The following is a 16,261-nucleotide window of genomic DNA, read 5'->3' on the forward strand; positions in this document are numbered from 1 at the left end:
AAAATAATGCAATGATGGTTTATGTTGCTGCTCTTTTCTCGCGTTCACTCTTTCTCACTCGTTCTAGCGCCCGCTCCCAGTGGCTATGTAAACGGTTGCTATGGTACCATTTCTCCTCATTCCCTTTTTACGACTGTGCACGTGGTGCACGGTACCGTCACTCTGCTTGCAGCACATTTCTCAGCTCGTTTGCGCTTCACAATTTACACTGGCGCTGGTGCTGGCAAAGATCAATTTGACAGTTCTTTTATCATTTGCTGGCGGCGGCACGTACTGTCACTCATTCGCATTGCCTCCCGCGGACCGACCCGACGCGCCAACAAAGAGTCGTGCCTATGAACATTGGAAACGGGGTTTTCTGCTAACACCAGCTCTCATCGGGGGAAACCAAGGCCACGTGATTAATCTGACGTTTAATTACATTCCGCGACAACCGCAAGCAATGCTTCCCGATGCTTCTTAAAACAAAAACCCCCCGCAAAAAGGGTTCAAAAGCAAAAAAAAGCAGAGGGCAAGTGAAAATGTTTCATAAAAGAACAGCTGTTCGTTTACATTACATTCCACAACGGTGTGTTCCGTCCTCGGTGTCTCGGTGTATGACGTTGTTGCTCTAAATCCGGTGTTGCTCGCAGAGCATCAAGCATGCACGGTGACGGTTTATGGCTTTTGTTTTTATGCTGTTTTCATGCTGCATTACACAAAGCATACCTCCAGGCCACAACAAACAGACACATCGACACACACACACACTGCTCAGTTTGTTTAAGTCTCTATGTAGGTGGCACATGCCAATGCCGATGTGATCGATAGTCACCGTCAGCCGGTACAACACGGCTCAACCATTCACCGGCACTGTGTTTTACTTACTTTTTGCCCATCTGCGAGCAAACAGAGCAGCCGCTCAATCGTTGACCCGGAACGGGATAAACAAACAAAGACAACGAAAAGCGCACCAGGCGTTTGGTTTCGTTATCGTTTTCCAACGTCTGCCGCCCTGCGCTGCGGATGGGTTCGGGCTGGCCTGTTTATCATGTCAAGATTTTACTTTTGTTCCGTATCGTTGCACCTGTAGCTATGGCAGATCTATCAAATCTGTATCTATTTGCATGTTTCGCTTCATTTGATCCGACACACTGGGTGGATTGTGCGTGTCTTGTCTATGAGCAATTGTTGCACAAAAACAAAAGTATCAGATGGCAAGCGTTTCATGATGGAACGCAACGAATGCGCTTCAACGCCAAAACATTGCTATCATCAACATCATCAAGCAGCATCAAGCTGTATTCTATTTTTTCTCTTTTAATCTGTTCATTGTTTAATAATTGCAGTATAGAGATTTAATAATTTACCTACAGTTGCTGTCAGAATCTTTATCTTTAAGGACCTTGATACGCACCTGAACGGTTTGTAATATGATAATGTGGAGAGGGTTTGTTTTTACAAGTAATGATATAATTGTATAGTGTTTATATACACTTTGAAATGCATATTTGTACCATAGAACTAACGGATAAAAAAAAGCTATAAAACAAATTTAAACTGCCTAAAACCTGTCGTTTTAGATAAAAAGAGCACTAATGTTCGTTTCAATTTGTCCATATGGGCATAATATGAATCATGAAGAATTAATAAAATTGTTACACTATTACGTAAAACAATTTCCTGTTTTCTTATGTCTTTCTAACCTGCATACACACGTTTTTTTTCTCGCTTATACGCTAAAAATGTTTTTATTTCCCTGCTAAACCCATTCCGATACAAACCCGTCCGATACGGATCTAGCAACAATGACTCAAAACCCATTAATTTACTAATCGTGCCACTTGTTTGTCGTGCACAACCCGACAACCGATTGATGCTATCAGCAGCAGCAGCAGTCACCATTGTCACCAAGAGTATCCCTTCCCCCAGCGTGTCACTTACATTCCACCGTAGCCGGGAGCAAATTCTTGCCCTCGCGTGTCGGGGACAAATGGAACATTGCAGGCAAACGTCCTTCGCATCAGATGCTGTGCCATCACTTGGGCGCGCACAATGGTGCGATATTTTTATCACACAATTTCGATCGATTCCAACATTCTCCAACCACGGCGAACAGCCTGATAATGGACGTTGTTGTACAAGAAAGGGACGGCACAATACCACAAAATGGTGAAGAGAACAGGCGGTCGAAACCCCTCTCTTGCTACAATGTAAATTTCCTTCATCGATGGCTGCCAACGGACAGAAACCGATTGAAACAGGACTGTGGCGGTAGATGGATCCTGCCCCGGCACCGACAGACCCGTAGTTGACCTCATTCTTCTGAAGAAGCTTCAGCTCGAGTAAGTGGGAATACACTTGAAATGAATTTACTCGCAGCAAGCGCCATCACCACACGGACAGCAAGGTTCTCCACCGTCCTCCTGTCCAGGTTATCTGATGATAGCAAGATTAATTGAGCGCTCGTTACAAATTGATGATGGCCAATTCCGTCCGGGGCAAGGCCAAATGGCGTGACCGTTTGCGAAAATGCGTCGGTTGGTGATGACAGCTTTTCATTTCCTCCCTGTCGTGCGCCCTGATGATGTGGTGCTGCTCCTTTGTGGTTTTGACTGCTTGTTTTTCCAAATTTCTCCCTTCAAAATAGGGTAAAGGCGTACAGCCACTCCGTTTCCATTAGGATTTCGTTGCTTGGAAATCGTGGTAAATGGTAGGCAAATTCGAATTGGATTTTGCTTCCAATTATCTATCCGATAACGTTTACAGGTTACATTTTTCCAGGAATTCACTCGCAAAAAAAAAATCTGACTTACAAATCGGTGCTCGGTTTTCGCACGCAAATATCCCAACAACAACCCGCCAGCCTATCGCCACGCTTCATTTCCCGCATAACTTCTTCCGCACACAGCACTGTGCCAACATTCAAACCAAACATAAGCTCTATAGCATAGAGCAACGTGAAAAGTGAATCCTTTCGATGGGGCAATGGCGTACTAAAAATGTTTGCAATACGGTGGAGGCACGAACACGAGCGCCCAGCATTCCAGATGCTGTTGGCCTTCGCTCGGAAGAGCCGCGCGCTTGTGATTGCTTCAACTACTTGTTAGCTTGTGACTTGTAACGATGGACGAAAACAGCTTTTTCCAGCGAAATACCCACGCCCTAACGGGAGTGTCCTCTTATACACAGAGAGAAAGAGAGAGACAGAAAGAGACTATGCGCACGAGGGCGAAGAATGTGTCGGGGAAATCATCATCCCACGGTTAGGTTTGGGATTTTAAACGCGACAACAGCGACAGTACACCGAAATAAGGACGCAAATCTAAACAAATGGGTGAAACGTGAGGAAACTTTTACGGGAATGCCACAGAGCCGGGATTTTAAACGGTTAGGTGCAACCGAAACAAAGAATCGCTTTTGGTCTCTTTACGAAACACAAAAAGAAAGAAAATAAATGTCACAAACACTACCGACCTCAGCAGCAGGAGCACGATTCTACTAACGCTTAAGAGACAACAGCTTCTAAACCTGTCCCAATCATGGCAGCAGAACGTTCTCGGCGGTCCGTTATTATATGGATCGCCTTAATTGACCTTATCGTTGGGTAATGGCGCCAAACAGGGGGAGACAAAAAGGGGGAGGGTGGGAGTGTAAAAATGTAAGATGATAAGGCGCAAGAGAATTCTCAGAAGCCCGCAAAGCACCGACAGCAACGAACGAGAAAAAAAAAAGACGGAAAACAAATATGCTTTCCTGCCTTCGGGGAAGTCGAACAAACATGATCCACTCGAACAACGTGGCGTGGTGGATCCGGTGGGCGAGCTAGCAAGAGATGGAACATCTTAACCACCTGCCGAAATGGCTCCTTCCAGCTCAACGGTGTTCGGTGTAGTGCCACATCAGAAACTCGACTCGACTTCTGCACAAAGTAAACTGACAAAACCGCCACCGCCACTACACGCTTTACTGTGAGTGACACACATACACATTTTCCTTTAATGTTTTACCCATTTAACACTGTGGCACTGTCGGTCATTGTGTGTGTGTTGTGTATACGATTAGAATTTGGTTGACCGGTTCCCTTCTTCCCGCAGCAATCATCCCAACGCGCTCGAAAACGCCTAATTCGAATGTCGCGTGACACTTTTCCGCCAACGGGATTGTTTTTTCGTGCGGCGTGTGCTCTCCTCGCTGGTTGCTTATTTTATTACGCCTCCCAATTGTTGTAATTGGATTGGGTCTATTTTTCCACGGGTCCCATTTTAACAACCATGCCCCATTTTGCCCCATTGCCAGCACAAACAACACAATCCGCCCTACCGACTGTCAGTAACGTTGTGTTATCAAGATTTTTCTCCCACATTACTGCACTGAAGAACAAGTCCCTCTCTAGATTGGCGTTGTTGTTGTAATGTGAGGGGAACTGAACGGAGCGCCAAAAAGGGAAATGTTTGATAATGTATAGCACATCTTTCGCAGTGGACGAATCGATTGAAGACAATTCGATAGCGAATTACCTCATGAGAATAGCAATCGATACCAAAGAAAATCGGTACATTCCAATTCGATACCTCGGAGAGGGGTTGTGGGAGGAACAAAGTGCTTTTAAAATGTGTTTTCAATGTTTTGCTTCGGAAGGTTTGGTTTCATTTGAATTTTTAGGATAAATGTTCCAAAACTGAATCAAATCACCAGGCGTCTCCATCTTAAAATGGAAAAATAGCAATTGAGCTTTTTAACACCAATTAAAGTTTGATAAACGTATAATTGAGTTTATGTTTGTGTCTAATTCTTATTTTTATTATAACTTTATCTAAAAAGTTATCATATCACCGAAAAATAGCCCAGAAATGGCATAATATGACAATTTCAATATAGAAGATTTTCTATGAAACATTTCACTTTGGCTTGTTTTTTTACTTCCACTCGTATTATTTACCAAGAGAGTTTCCCTTTCATCCACGGTTGCAAGTAAAAGTGTGCAAAAAAGCAACGCTGATTCGTGAGAAAATTGCTCGATCGATGCACGGTTGCTGCAAAACTTTCACAAAGTCAAAAGTCAGACCCGACAGCTAAAATGCTTGCCATCTGCCGCGTGTGCTGGAGGCGAGTGCGCGTTTGCAGTAACGAAATTAAATTGAATTTAACCATCCGTTTTCAAAGTACACAGCTGGCTTGTGAGGTTGAACTTTTTTTTTTTTTTGTTTAGTGTTTACTACCTGTTGTGGGAAAGAAAGCTATCTGAAGGGATGAGGCGCAAGGTTAAACTGCGCCGAATTGGCTCTGTCTCGGTAAATTAATTTAAATGATACAAGGTTTCTTCAACCACAAGGTATGGTGTTAATATTAAGTGAAAAGGCCACTTTAAAATTACAAATTAAAAAGCTTTAGCTTGCAGTCGCTGGCAGCACCACAGACGATTTTAAAACATTTGTTTAATCAGAACATCTGTCTATTTTCGTGTGATAAATTGTGTTTAGTTTCATACAGTGTTGTTGATGTAACTTGAATTAAAAAGAACCATGGAAATGAGATTTAATCTGACTGAATACAACCAAAAATTAGTTAAGCTTTTACTTATTGTGAAAATATTATTGGGGCCCTTCACGATTCTAGTTAGTTTTTTTTTGTATGGAGTTTGACAGTTGGAATCATATAAACACTCCATACAAATCCACACAAAAAACTAGCCTGCAATTTTCAGTCTAGATTATTCTAGCCTCAAAGCTAGAATTAGAATCGAGTATCTGCTCGTAAACACGGTGTTGTTTACATTTACCCCAAGGTGCATTAAAGAGACCACGTGGTGGAATCTAGAATCAAAGTGTATGTAGTCCAGGTGGTTTCATAGTATGTTTTTATAACCAATTTTAAATATCACTTTTTGGACAGGATGGGTGAAAACTTTTGTTCAAACAAGCTTTCTTGTGGCTTGACGAATACTCAAAACACTCTTAAAATCTTCATTCAGAAGCAGAAACGATAAAAATCAGCCTTCTAAATTCATACACCTTGGGATAAGGCCACCTGTATATTATACCGACTTAGATAGCTGCTCGAAAACTGCTATACAATGCAAACAGCTGACAGGCTGAAATTTCAGCCTACGAACATACAACGGAAAGGGCCCCATTATTAGATAGCTTAACAACATCAATAAATGTATAATGTGTTAGGTAGATAATAAATGTAGTAAATTCATTAAAATAATTGTATCATTTGTACTTAAATTTACTGATTTTGTGTCGTTTATGTTTTCATTTCGACAGCCTGTCAAATCCTGCTTAGCAATGAATTTGCTACAACTATTTAATACCCATAAAGCACAATAAACTTAAGACATATAAGTTACCAATATACCATCAATCTAATACCACTTTGTATATTTACTTCTTTACTTTTTAACAGAACGGCTTTAAGGTCATCAATCCCATTCCCCTTTCGAGTCTACTACCAGCCAACAAGCGCACACAAGCAATGGAACCGATGGAAGCCCGCGTTGCGATGCTGCAGGACCTGAAGATCCAATCGTTTGACACGATTCGCTTCGCTTCCTATCGCACTGCCTGCAAGCTGCGCTACGTACAGAAATCTACCAACCGTACGTAATGCCCGCTGTTCGCAACCCACTATCCTAATTGCGCTCTCTATGTGTATGTGTTTTTTTTTCTGCCTTCCATCCTCTCCCATTTCCGGCACAGTGCATCTGGTCGACATCTGGAATGTAATTGAGGCGTTCCGCGAAAATGGACTGAACACGCTCGAGCCCCAGAACGAGGTCAGCGTTAGCCGGCTCGAGACGCTCGTGTCGTCGCTGTACCACAACCTGAACAAACGGCTGCCGCCAACGCAGCAGGTGCACGTCGACTCGAAGGCTAGCCTGCTCCTGAACTGGCTGCTGGCGGCCTACTCCGGCGACAACTCCGGCAAGATACGCGTCTTCTCGATCAAGGTTGCGCTCGCGATCATGTGCGCCGGCAAGATGGTCGACAAGCTACGATGTAAGACGACACCGAGGGCGTTGACACCACTCTGTTACTAATATCCTTCCCCCCCCCCCCCCCCTAATTGCCTTTCCGCTCCAGATATCTTCTCGCAGATTTCCGACGGTGCCGGCCAGCTAATACACTGGAAGTTGGGCGATTTCCTGCGCGAGGTGCTCGCCCTGCCGGCCGCCGTCTTCGAGTCGCCCACCTTCTTCTACAAGGAGGGCCTCGAGTCGGAGATCTTCCCGGTGGAGAACAAAATTACGGTGAACGACTTTATGACCGGCTTCATGACCGAGCCCGGGCCGGCCTGTCTCGTGTGGATGCCGCTGCTGCACCGGCTCGCCACGGTGGAGTCCGTCGTCCATCCGACCGTCTGCTCCGTGTGCATGAGGGAAAACTTTACCGGCTTCCGGTACCGCTGCCAGCGCTGCCACGGGTATCAGCTGTGCCAGGACTGCTTCTGGCAGGGGCGCGTCTCGCTGAACCACCAGAACGACCACGAGGTGAAGGAGTACTCGAGCTACAAAAGCCCCAGCAAGCAGATTGGCCACTCGCTGCGCAAAAGCTTCCGGTGCGTGCCGGACAAACAGATCCAACCGCTGCCCCGGTTCCCGGAGCAGCCCGAGAAAACGCTCAACCTGTCGCACATCGTGCCGCCGTCGCCGCTACCCTCGCACAACGGCTTCCCGGACGGTGGCATACCGGGGCTGTACGATCGCAGCAGCACGCTGGACTCGCGGTAAGCGGAGTGACCGGGTGACTGTGATGGGAATGAGGGGGGAAACTTTGTAACGTGTTTGGCTTTTCCTCACTCCTTTGCAGAGCAACTGGCTTGTCGCTGGACAGTAACGGAACGTCCGGTACACGCGGTGCCGTTAATTCCAACGACGAGGAGCACAGACTGATTGCGCGATACGCAGCGCGACTAGCACAGGAATCGCGAACGGTATGCGTCTTTTTCTTCCTACTGCCAATAATGTATTTCTTACACCATGCTAATGTACTTTCAGCCCGGTGGATCCGCCCCCGACCCAGTACAGATAGGGCTGGACAGTTCGCGGGCCCAGCGCGAACTGATCATGCAGCTCGAATCGAAGAACAAGGAAATTATGCGCGAAATTCAGAAGCTGCGGCGCCAGCAGGAAGCGGAACAGGTCGCCCCCGAAAGCCCCGCCCTGATGAACGAGCTGCGCGCGCTGCGCCAGCGCAAGGGCGAGCTGGAGGGGCATCTCGGTGCGCTGCAGGACTCGCGCCGGCAGCTGATGGCCCAGCTCGAGGGGCTGATGCGCATGCTGAAGAACCATCAAACCCAAAGCCCTCGCTCGACGCCCAACTCTAGTCCACGGTCGGGCAAAAGCCCACCGATACCGCAGGGTAAGGGGTGTACCGAGCGTGACCCAGCAAACCAGTCGCCGACTGCTCTCACCGGCCGTATTATTCTCATTTTAGGGCCACCAATGCCAAACCAAGGCGGCCCCCGTCAGGGCCCGATGAACCCCGGCAGTTCCGGTCTGCCCCCCAATATGCCCCCCGGTATGCTGCCGCCCGGGGTAGGAATGCACCCGCAAGATGCGCACATGGGCCCCGGCGGCATGGACATGCGGGGATACGCCCCGAACGGAAACAACAGTGAGTAGCGCCATATCTTTCCAAGCCTCGCTTCCTCAAGCTCCTCATTTCACACCGCAACCTACGCCCGATTTCGATCCCCTCCCTCCCTGTTCACGCCATTCCCCCTGCGCTGTGTGAGCCAGAAAGCCCTTCCCCCCCTCCAAAAACCGGGACCTTTTACCCGGTTTATTGCTACAGCCAGGCTCGAAGCTCTCCAATCAAGCTTCCAATTATTGCTTCATCCTCTGTTGCTTTCACTCTTTGGTTTTGTTCGTTGTGTGCGTTTGTTGTACTGTTGTACGGTAAAATTGCATATCCTCACGCAGTCGCATCCCTTCTCATCCCATCATCGTCTACGGTTTCAGTTGAACCATAACACACGCTAACAACATCTCGCCTTCTCAGCCTAATCGGTGTCGGAAATTTCGTTCTCACGTCGTACGGTTTTTCCTGGGTTTCTTTTATAAGTTGCTTTTTCATGTTTACGTTTCTTTTTTGGTGAGTTTCATTTCACTCACACACACACACACACATGTTCATCTAATCATTTGACCATTGTCATGAAAAATAACGAATCAATGATTGTGTCACAAAGAAAACCAATGGGCAACCTCACTTTTAAGATCTTTCGTTCGGGAGTTGTGTTGAGCCGTCGATTTTAGTTTGAGTTTTGTACCCGGAAGATGTCGCACGTCCAACACAAACCTCACCTCACCCATTTACATCACATTCAGCTGAACTGTTGGTACATTTCTCGCTCTGCTTTTTGCGCATACTGCTTGCGTACTCCACTTTTCCGCAGATGGTGGTGGTAGTGGTGGTGGTAACATCATTAATGGCGGCAGTGGTACGCTTGGCACGCGATCGAACGCCGCTGGAGCGTGTCCGCCGGCCGGTGGCCGGTCGGATCTGCACTACGCGGCCGATTCCGTTTCCACCGCGATGTCCTCGCTGGTGCGCGAGCTTAACTCAGGTACCGCACAGACTTCCTTTCATCATCTCCCTCCGACCCCTCTTCCCTGCTCGTGCCAAAAGCCTTTCAATTTACACCACTTCTTCTTTGCTCACGCACCTTCAATGTTTCGTCAATGTCCAAACACACGCGACACGCGGGTCCAAACGTAGCCAAACAACCCGTTGCACCGCTTTCAGAAGACTCTCCAGCCTTCCGTCCCGCCCTTCTGTACCGGGGACGTATCCCTAAATCGAAGCGAGACCACTTTCTTGAGCTTGCCGTTTGCGTTGTCACTGTCACTGTGTGAACACACTCCTGTAACCTCCAGATAAATTGGGGGATTTTGTTCGTTTTTTTGTCTATTTCGCTTGTGCTCAACCTTTTTGTCTAAATGTCTTTGAATGTCATTTCTCCACTTCTTCATGTTTGTAAGCGTTTGTCAATATTTTTATGTACATTTGTTTTTTTCTTCATTTCTGCTGTCTCTTACTTCCATTTTCACGTTCTATTTCATCGTCTTTATTCACTTTTACTGGCTCTTAATGGTTTTAATGGTTTTCCATTTACTGTGTGTGTGTGTGTGTGTGTGTGTGTGTGTGTGTGTGTGTGTGTTTGATGTGCATCTCTTTTACCGATCATTAATTTTAATGTATGCGTATGTGTGTGTGGGATGACTGTATATAGTGTGCGTGCACGTGTCCATGTTGTGTAGGCACGGAATCGAACAACTACTCGAACCAGTACAGTCGAACGCTTGGGGGTTACAGTAAGCTTACCAACACACACACACACACACACACACACACACACACATCCACCCAAACAAAAGAGAACAACAGCCACGTTCCACAATCATCAGGACCACACGGGGGCGCTGCTTTAACAATAGTGTTGCGTATGATAGCTATTTGCTCTGCTAACCGCCATCTCGATGTGTCTCAACTCATTGCCGTAGCTCGTTGTGTTGTGTTTCCTATTGTCTCGGTTTTGTTTTGTCGTGTACGGAGCCATAATGTCACTACTGCGCAAAAAAAACAGTGCCATTTTTTCCATCGCATTGCTGCCTCAGTATTCGGTGTGCGCGCGTTTTTTCTGAATGTTTCTGCTGGCGCTATTATACATTACCAAACTTAGTAGTAGGTGCCGCTCTCTGCCCCGTAGAGGTATGCGCACTGTACACGCCGTCAGCTGGCGCGAGCCTGTCAATGTGCGCATTTAGCCATGTGTCGCATAGCCGTACTATGTTGTTTTACTTTTCTCAGCAACAGTATTAATTCAAAACTCAATCAAAACAGCATTAATTTTTCCACTAACAAATAGCAAACGCTTCAAACATATTGTATGTGTGTGTGTATGTAACTCTCTATCTCTAACTCTCTCTCTCATTTTAAATGATAATCCGATCGATCCGGTGATCGTTCGATCCATTTCGTGAAAGTACTCTCCCACAAACCTCCATCCTTGACTTTCTAGGTGCATCCCCACCGGAACCGACGTTCTTGAAGGAGCGCAGAGTTTAGTGCACACACAGCGATGGTTGCGTCGTCACCGTCCGCCGCTAGCTTTCCGCACGATTCTGGCCCGGTTCGGCCCCAACCACACTGTTCCCACCGAGTAAGCCACTCTCAGCCCCAGCCGCAAGTGTACATAGTTAAGGCAACTCCACCCCCCTCCTGCAGGCCAATCTCGCTCTCGTCCAACCTAATCGGAGACGGTGGCACAGTTTGAGAACCGTTTACTCAATACTATACCGTTGATTCGTCCTACCTTAATGCGCGCTGTGTCCCCTTAACTCTCGCGCAGAAAGCACACAGAGATAATAAATAACAGAACAATGGGAGCTGGGAGATTGTATACAAGCGATGAAAACTCGTTCACCACTCGTTCAGCTACTCGAAACACACACAGCTTTGTAAAATTTTTCACAGCCCCTCCTGGGGAACACAGGATGGAGCAGGAAGGTGCGCTTTTTGTGGCGCTTTTGATTTTTCTTTAGCAAAAAAAGAAGCAAACCATTTTACGTCAACGCTTTTGTAATGGTTTTTCAAACTGCTCCGCTCCACTAAAATTGTAGTTTAGTATTTTATTTTATTTTTTGGTGGTTTTTGTTGCTGATTTTGTATTTTGTTTTTTTTTGGTAGTTAATTTATAAAAAGGATTTTTTTAATTCCTGCAATTCCGAAACCGTGACACGTTCTACACACCGACACCAGACAGGTGAAATTTAGTTGACGAAAGAGGGATTTTTTCCAGCAACCGCGATTTCCTTTGAGCCATCATTACCCGATATTCATACCCTCCCACACTCAACGATGTAGTACAACAACAACAACAAAACCAACTAACAAAGAAAACCCCCACCCACAATACCAAATTACCATTTGAACCCAACACCACACAAAAATATTACACATGCATGTTCGCAACCTAATTCAATGATCGTTTGCCGATCGTTTACTTCTTTTACACGCATGCTGAACATACACGCTCGTATACAACGTACTCACAAATAACTACAACATCAACAACAACAACAACCACAACAAAAACTACAATTTGCGCGCAAACCGATCACGAATCACGTCGAATCTATGCGGCAACGAATAATTTTGCAATACTACACCGCCAAACCAATAACAACTGCCAATTTGGCTGCCAATTGCCAACAAATATCTGTGTCATACACACTCACACCTCCTAATTAACTGATTCAAATTTTTACTAATAACGTATAATGACAACTAACAAAACTATCCCACTCAACTCATAACCAAACTCGATCATATCATCTTCCCTGCGCGTGGCCACCATGGCTCCACGGTCTTTTTGCTCTGGTTGTGCACGCGCGCGCGTGTGTGTGTATGGAATCGAAAACACTCATATACAAACCAACACACGCGAAACAAAACAAAAAAAACAGTTTTCTATGCGCACTACGAAGGACATCTTCCGCCCGGCGTCGTACATAAGCCGCCGATGCGCTACTTTTCAGAGGGATCCGACGATGACAGTATCGCCTCGTCGCAGCACACTATGCGCCATTCGCTAGGTAAGCATAAAGCATATATATACACACACACGCACACACACGCACACACTCAAATACACTTCCACATGTCAACAACAAATATTTGCTATAATACATACGGTTGCGATACGAGAAGGACAGAGCATCGAAGTAGCCGGCCAATGGTCACTCTAAATGGTAGAAACATTCTGTTCTACACATCCTTCCCGCTCGATGGAGGCGCCTATTACTTTTGCCACGTGAACACGTGTTCGGGTAGTAGTCGATGCGTGTACTCCCTCCGCAAAAGCACGCGCGGCTTTGCGCAATGTAGTCAAATGTACACGTTGTTGATTCCGTTCTAGAGGTGCACAGCGTTAAATTACACTGCGTCGTTTCAGTCGTTGTTTGTGTTTTGTTCGCACTCGTTGGGCATGGGTGTCCACATTTGCAACGTTGTTTTCTTTGTGTTTTAGAGCTAATCGTTTCTTTCACCTACGTTCTAAACTCACATTCACTGTCTGTAGTTTCAATGGAATGGTATGATTGATGCACCCAACCAGCTAGCACCGTTTGAAGGGCACGTTCGTAACTAAGCAGCACCGTAATTGTAACTGATTTGATTCCGTTTTACACCGTGCCTTTTGTCGACTAGAAGAGAGGGCCATCTCGTTAAAATGAACTGAATCAACGAGCTCTAACCAACGAAGCCAATGCCAATTACTCCTGTAACACAACTAGATAGCATAACTAACCAACTAATACGTCTCATATTTGGCAACCAAATTTGCAATGAGCCCCGAACTAGAGACCACACGCACCTAGACTCTTCGTGTTAGACGTTTTAAGTGTTTCCCTTTCGGCTCCTTACTGCACAGTTTTTACTTTGTCTCATTTCGTCTGCATGTTTCCTCCGAAAAACTTGCAGCAAATAAAACACTTCTCGTGCAAGGTTTTCATTGTGGTCCCTGTGTTTTCACCCCCTTTCCTTTGCAGACTTTGACGAGATGCACATGACAACGCATGAGTGGAGCGAAAAGGTATACCGGGCGTTCGCTGTTGAAAGATTGACGCGATCACTGTACGATCATTGCTTTACACTGATTCATTTTCTTTCATGCTCTTGTCCAATATTTCAGGATAATACTCAATGGCAGGAACAGTTTGCTGCCTGGAGCCTTAACTCGCAAAACCAATGAGCGGCCAATGGACCGTGCAATACAAGCAGCAAATGAAGGGCGGTACAAGCAATCGTTGGAGGACGATCAAACGATCGCACGGCGCCTAACGCGCGAGCGGAAGTTAATTTTTAGTGTATCACTAAGGATAAAACACAATTTCAGACAGCTCTATTACCTTATCGCATTGCAACACACATTGTCATTAGCGTTACACATTAGCGCGTACGGATACTTAAGGCTTTGTTTTTGTTGTTTGTATTTTACATGTATTGTACCTATTTTTTAACCCTTCACAGACGGGGTGGTTTTACAGAAGCGTATAAGAACAAACAAGAAGCGAATACTGATCTGTTTGAAGCAATAATGCAAAAGCGCAACACATGCATTCCAGGCATAAGATAAGATCATGCAAATGGAAAGGAACACATTTTTAGTGATACAAGACGAACAGGTCTTGTTAGGGTTAGTATTGTTACGAAAGCGTTTTATGGACTTGAAGCAAGCTCTAGATGCAGCCACAGCCTCTTGCCAGAACTAAGAAACATCTTTGATTTCAATCACTCTATTCAACGGTACCCAGTTAGCGGTAGGTTTAAAAATGGTAATTTATCTGCTTTACCTCAATTGTGGTCTTCCAAGCTACTTATCTAACTATAGTTTATTTTTTAATATTTTATAATTGAATATAAGATCACTAGGAATGATGTTTTAAAACAACAACCAATCAAACTATTATTTTATAAGTTACTACGGGAAAGTTTCTTCGTTTTCCTTACAGACACTTATTTTAATAAAATGATTTTTGTTTTGTTATTCTAATATTTTACGGTATGTGTTTTATTCTTGTTTGATTTACTTTTTTTTCTCCCAATCGCAAATCACCTCTCATCAATCTAATCAAATACATCATACAGAAGTTTGTCATCACGAGTAGCAAATATCAGCTCACCCTTAAACACAACACCGGGATCCATTGAATCCATTTCAAAAAGCTAGATCGAACTGAGTGGTTAATTCCTCCTTCTAATGTAACGTATCGTAGCACAAACATCAAAAACATCAGCCTCATTTAACAACTTTCGCATATTTACTCTCGAAGCACAATATCGCTGCAAGTTACTTTTAAAGTTTTTAAACGCAAAAATTAAAAAGAAAAGGCAAATAATTAAAGCAAATAAATCATCTTTGTAAATAAAAAAAACACTTCGACTGCTGGCAAAAAGGCCAGCTTAAAACAACACTACGCACATACACATCATCACAAACCATAAGAAATTCAATGGAACAAGAAGTTGTTAATGGAGCATTAGTAGTAAAAATCTCATCACTAGTAAATCAACAGCGATCGGCTAAAACTAATCACGAAACGGCGCATTCTGTGGGTTTCATCGCGGAGAAATACCCCATAGGAAAGCTAATTAATCGCCATTGTTGGCAGCAAAATTACTAGATATCCCTTTGTCCAAAGCGCTAGCAACAGGACCACGCAAAAGTATCATAAGTATTTGCAAAGGCAATCTTCAACATCGGATCCTTAAAATCCTCGACATAATGTCTTTGACCTACTCGAACCATATGGCCGCCGGAGGGTCCGGGAAACATGTGGCGCGGAAAGCATGGAATGAAACGGAGTTCCAATCATACATAAATGCTACAAAATTCTACGATAGTCTCTTATATTTAACGGAAAAGAAATTTACCTACCACAAAAACTACCAAATCCTAACGAAGGTCTCTAGCGATGTAGCGAGTAAAGGGAAATTAATATCAGTAGATAGCAAACAACGAGTAACCCAAATCCCGGACAGGAGGGGCCCGTACTTACACGACATTTTCAAGCTAATTTCCTTCCCTCTTTGCGCTAGGCAGCAACTATTCAAGCGTTGGCGCTAGTTGTACAAATACAAGACTTGTCGCGTACACGCTTGCCGTTTTGCTTGTTTATTTGTTACTTCCGTTTTCTAGAACTTCCCCCATTTTCACATTTACTGTACCGCCAACATAACGGAAAACCAGCGCAATGAATTGAATTAATACAATGAAGAAAAACAGGACGATAATATTAAATTGTTAAAAAAAACCTTCTATCAGCTGCCCGGAAACAGTCGGACAGTTTCATAATCGAATCGTTTCTTTTTTAATCGTGTCGAGTGTGACTTTGCAAACACACACAAGCTCCCGGTCATGTAGATAGACAAACGTTTTAACAGTTTCCGAACGCGCAAATTATAGTCAAATATACAGAGAGCGGTTTTTTCGACGATCGGATCGGATCGTTCACTATAGGCCACACCTATAGGTACCAGATAAAGCATACATTAGCTCAGTTTAGTCGTAAAGAACCCGCCAGCGCGAGTGGTTTCCAGTCGAGTGAGAGGAAAATCGATGGAAGGCCATCAAACCCAAACATCGGCAACAAAACTGTACCGTACTTAATCGCAGTTATTGGATGATTCAATATTAGAGTTATTTAAAGCAAAGGATTACTAATCGATTCATTGCCCTGAAATGGGGCCCGGAGGTAAATACAGTAGGA

At 44.8% G+C, this 16,261-nt stretch overlaps 1 protein-coding gene across 6 annotated transcripts in view; it reads left to right on the forward strand.

Moving 5' to 3' along the window:
• The window catches only part of LOC120950296 (dystrobrevin beta), a 38,303-nt gene extending 23,752 nt beyond the window's left edge, over positions 1-14,551 (forward strand). Inside the window, exons 2-10 of one of the 6 annotated variants that reach the window (XR_005751117.2) lie at positions 6,391-6,583; positions 6,684-6,983; positions 7,068-7,710; positions 7,794-7,917; positions 7,982-8,345; positions 8,421-8,600; positions 11,011-11,151; positions 13,541-13,584; positions 13,684-13,756. Coding sequence is in view for 4 of the 6 variants with exons in the window: in XM_040368222.2 (XP_040224156.2) it covers positions 6,460-6,583; positions 6,684-6,983; positions 7,068-7,710; positions 7,794-7,917; positions 7,982-8,345; positions 8,421-8,600; positions 9,385-9,555; positions 13,541-13,584; positions 13,684-13,743 (2,010 nt within the window). In the remaining 2 variants the exon portion in view is untranslated. Of the gene's footprint in view, positions 1-6,390; positions 6,584-6,683; positions 6,984-7,067; positions 7,711-7,793; positions 7,918-7,981; positions 8,346-8,420; positions 8,601-9,384; positions 9,556-11,010; positions 11,987-12,457; positions 12,587-13,540; positions 13,585-13,683 lie in introns of those variants that run through there. The other 5 variants (XM_040368222.2, XM_040368223.2, XR_005751118.2 and 2 more) reach the window with 5 other exon arrangements.
• Positions 14,552-16,261: the final 1,710 nt, after the last annotated feature.

This window comes from Anopheles coluzzii, chromosome 2 (assembly GCF_943734685.1).
Source record: "Anopheles coluzzii chromosome 2, AcolN3, whole genome shotgun sequence".
NCBI classification, from domain to species: domain Eukaryota; kingdom Metazoa; phylum Arthropoda; class Insecta; order Diptera; family Culicidae; genus Anopheles; species Anopheles coluzzii.